Source organism: Lactuca serriola, chromosome 5 (genome assembly GCF_051521515.1).
Source record: "Lactuca serriola cultivar US96UC23 chromosome 5, Lser_US96UC23_V15, whole genome shotgun sequence".
Lineage (NCBI taxonomy): Eukaryota > Viridiplantae > Streptophyta > Magnoliopsida > Asterales > Asteraceae > Lactuca > Lactuca serriola.
Window position 1 is genome coordinate 21346698 of NC_136412.1, and position 4192 is coordinate 21350889.

General features: G+C 31.5%; 1 protein-coding gene across 1 annotated transcript; it reads right to left on the bottom strand.

The window, feature by feature from the left end:
• LOC145052175 (uncharacterized) lies at positions 1-3117 on the bottom strand. The gene is made up of 9 exons (XM_078999987.1): positions 2911-3117; positions 1674-1748; positions 1356-1565; positions 1137-1259; positions 994-1051; positions 831-904; positions 633-721; positions 447-519; positions 1-360 (listed from the first exon to the last, which is right to left on the bottom strand). The coding sequence occupies exons 1-8, from the start codon at positions 3004-3006 to the stop codon at positions 450-452; spliced, it is 795 nt and encodes a 264-aa protein (XP_078856113.1). The 5' UTR covers positions 3007-3117; the 3' UTR covers positions 1-360; positions 447-449.
• Between the last annotated feature and the right edge of the window lie 1075 nt (positions 3118-4192).

The window sequence follows — 4192 nt, forward strand, 5'->3', positions numbered from 1 at the left end:
TTGACTTCAAAATTGGTTGATGATATTTTCCTTGGCGTATAAAATTGATTGGGAATATGTTTTACCAATGTAAACAGTTCCGAGGGTGTTAAATGTAATGCTAAAAAGATCAAATGTAAGGGTCAAACTAATTTTTGACATCCTAGTGAGTATGAGGAATACAAGATATGAAACCCAGGAATTCCAATACTAGGTGAGTGTATGTCGATGACATGGTACAAAGCTTCTAGAAGAGACTTGGATCTTGTATCAGAAGATAATTCTATAATGCCACGTCATTTGTCTTTCTTTGTAAAGAATGCTACACTCCATGTTCCGGATATATTGAATGGTGCCATATATATAATCCACGACCATGACCTATACATCAAAAAGTAGAGGGGTAAAAATATAATAACCTAATAAGCAAATATTAATTACCCTCTTGTTTATGTCTCAAAAGTTACCAATTAAGATGGCTTTTTCTTTAGACTCTGTTTTGAGATGCGCCTTAGAATCTGTGTGCCCTTTCTCATTTCTCTGCAACATCATATTATAATTGTATTATTATATATAGACTATCTATAGTGTGTAATAAATAATAAATAAATAACAAGCAGAAGAAATATATGTGACTATAGTGATGTGAGCACCTTTGGTACAGATATACAATGAGATAGAAAATTGGGAGCAACATCAAAATCAATATTGATATAGCAAAGTAAAAGATGTTGGTATGCTTCTGCAAACAAAACATATATAAGTCATCATCATTTCACATTTATATCAACAAGTCATAATAAAATTCATTTCACACATTAAAGAAAAAAAAAAAAGTGAATCTTCTTTACCTTGCCTCCTCTAGAAAAGGGCTTAATGCGGCCTGAACAAGTATGTGCATCACAAAATTGGCGTAAAAATAGTTCTGCAAACAGTTGGAATTCAAAAATTCTCCTTCAATGTTATGATTTATATAAAGTTGATAATTTATAATTTATAAACATCAAATGTTACCATGAAGTCGGCCTGCTGATGGACCCTGATGTACAGGAAAACAGCTGTCTGCAAGACTCTGCAATTAAATAAAATATTATTTTAAAATATAAAACTTTGTAACAATTTTGAAAATATATATATGTAATATGATAGCAGACAACCTCGCATAAGTGACGATTTCTTGCTGCAGCTGCAGGATTGCACTTTGATTTAGGAACAACAGAATTTATTACATGATCACAGTGCAATGCTCCACATAATTCTGCCAAGCAATTGCCCTCACTCTGAAATTTAAAGAATATGTATTATTTAAAACTGCCATAAAACATTATTATTATATATAAAAATAAAAATGGTGAAACTGATTTGATTGCACATACAACATTTAGAAGATTGTAGTGTCTGTTGTCAAAATGTTGATCAAGAAATTTCTCTGCTCGGAAGCTTTTCTTACAGTATCCGCAACGCCATTCATTTACATCCACATGAATCTTGTGCTCTTCTTGATCTCTAAATATGTCATTTCCAGGATGAAGCTTACACTTATGTGACATTTGGTAATTCTCTTGTTCAACAAATGGAATCAAATACTGCATAATTTAAACGACATTTGTTTAGGGTTTGATGCATAATAATTGGTGCTTAAAACTGTGACTATTTGAACATGAATGATGAATATCAATTGCTAATAGTAATACCTCCTCAATAATATTGTATGCAGCTCTACTTCTTTCTCTGGAACAATGAACTTCTTGAGCATGTTCTTCTGAACTCTAGTGCAAAAGCAATTGTTAGAAAATATATGGCAGTAGTATTCACGACTTGTCTCAAACAAGAGAAAGAAACAAGTATCCATCATCCTACTGACTGATTTTATCCTTCCACTGAAAAGATAATAACTTTAACTTGTAAATATTTAAGAGAGAGAAAGATCTTTTTGTTTCCTCCTTCCTTCAATTCAGGCGCAATAAGTCTTCCACGCTTTTAAAGGTGAACATGGGCATTTGCAAACCTTCATTGCGACAATCAATTGCTCATCAATTTTGAATAATATTGTTTGATTTGATATTTCATCAGAAGTTAAACCCATTCTCATCGGCACTCCAGGTCTTGAATCTCTCGCACAACCAATACCAGTGGTTAAGCAGTTCAGTTATTATTATCTATTTGACACTTCACTTTCTTTTGCCTAAATTACTTTAGAACTCCGCTGATTCTACCACCACCCCCTTCCCCGAGGTGGTTTTTTCTTGGCAAAAATCGAACAAAAGTTCCGTCTCCAGCCTTCTTTTTACATGTCGGATTAGTAACGCCACTGGAAGAGGACGATGATCCATTCCCATTTGTTGAGTCAATTTAATGACAATATATTCAAGTTTAACAGAAATCAGACATCACAGAGATGGATTCAAGTCGAGAGTGGGATAGAAGGAGCACCGCCGAAGGAAACAAAAAGGATATTTCTCTCGTGCATCGTTTGGAAACAAGAAGAAATGAAGAATGATCTTTCCTTAATCAGGGGTATAATTGTCAATGTATTATTTTTCAGTGGAAGGATAAAACCCTTCCAGTGGAAAAATCAAGACCCTTTCTTTTTTTTATGGAACATCAAACTTGTTGGAGATATGATTTCTTTTCTTTCTATCATATTCATAGATACCAAGAATCAACACCTTAATCTTGAAGGTGCCCAAAGTTCATACATTTCAGATACTTATCACCAGAACAATATAATCCACAAACTCTCATGTCATTAAGTCTTTGTAAGTGGTTTTTAACCGAACATAACCCTAATTGATCAGGTTGATACCTATCTTGATATTTCTAATTCTAATGAGGCAAATGACTCGTAAAATATCTACAAAAACTAAACAAATCAGTTACTAATTCCGACATTACAGATCCATGAAACACAAATCAAATTAGTTTACTCACAGCGTCGGAAGAAGCGTAAATGGTCGAAACCAAGCAACCGATCAATAGAAAACAACACAACTGCAAAGAAGACATCTTCCTTCTGTTTTCCTCCATAACCTAACAATCAAATTCCACAAGCAACGCTTCTGATCTGAATCGATTTCAGTTGATTTAGGGAATCAGCATAAAGAAAGAGACTGCGCTTTTCGTTTAGTGTAGCTTATATTGTGAATACTTATATGTAGATCTGACGAGGAGTTGTGTCGAGTTGGTGCGACCAATGATATCGCAAGCCGCTTAGAAACTGCCAATGGAAGATTGACACGTAGGATCTTAAAGCATTGTTCGATTGTCTGCGGTGAAGTTTGAGATGAACGGCTATGATTCGTGGATTATGTTTCGGTACTCGGTAGGTCTAATGCTAAATTCACCCGTTGACTGTGTCACCGTTCGACACAGGTCATTATTGGCAACACCTCCTTTGTTCTGTTGACGCTTTTATTCATCAGCTGTATTTTGTGTACATACCAAAATTTTGTTAAAATCATCTGTCACGTTATAATTCTGATTATCAACTTGTATTTTTTTTATTACTAAAAGGTAAATTTAATATATACTTTTTACTTTCAACATCTTAGATTAATTTTTTTAATTGTTATCATATTTTTATAAAAGTTATGAAAAACAAAAATATAATTGATGTAAACTATTTTTTTCATAACTAATTCATTACGATTAAAAAAACAAAAACACAATTTATCTTCTTTTTTTTTTTTTTTTTTCTTTTTTAATATTATATACCTTCACCACATTAAGACACTAAAATAATTTGGTTGATCGGATCAAAAATAAAATAAACATTTTGTTGCTCTTATTTTTATTACTTTTATGAAAAATAAAGATATAATAAATAAACTCACATTCCAAAATAATAAGTACTTATATAAAATATATAATTTTGACTAAGTTTTTCCATATATATATATATATATATATATATATATATATATATATATATATATATATATATATATATATATATATATATATATAACAAATTAATAAAAATAGGCTTTGACCGATAGAACTTTTAATAAATTTTGAACTCCTATAAAAAATGCCAAGAATAACACCTCTCAATATTTGAATATTATTTATTTTTTCTAGAACGATGGATATATTAGGACACAAAAAACACGTATTTGCTAACAATAGAACGGAAGAGTTACAACAAACATTTATTATAGGAAAAGTTACACAACTATAACCAATCTAAATTATGTAGCTTCATCTAACACTT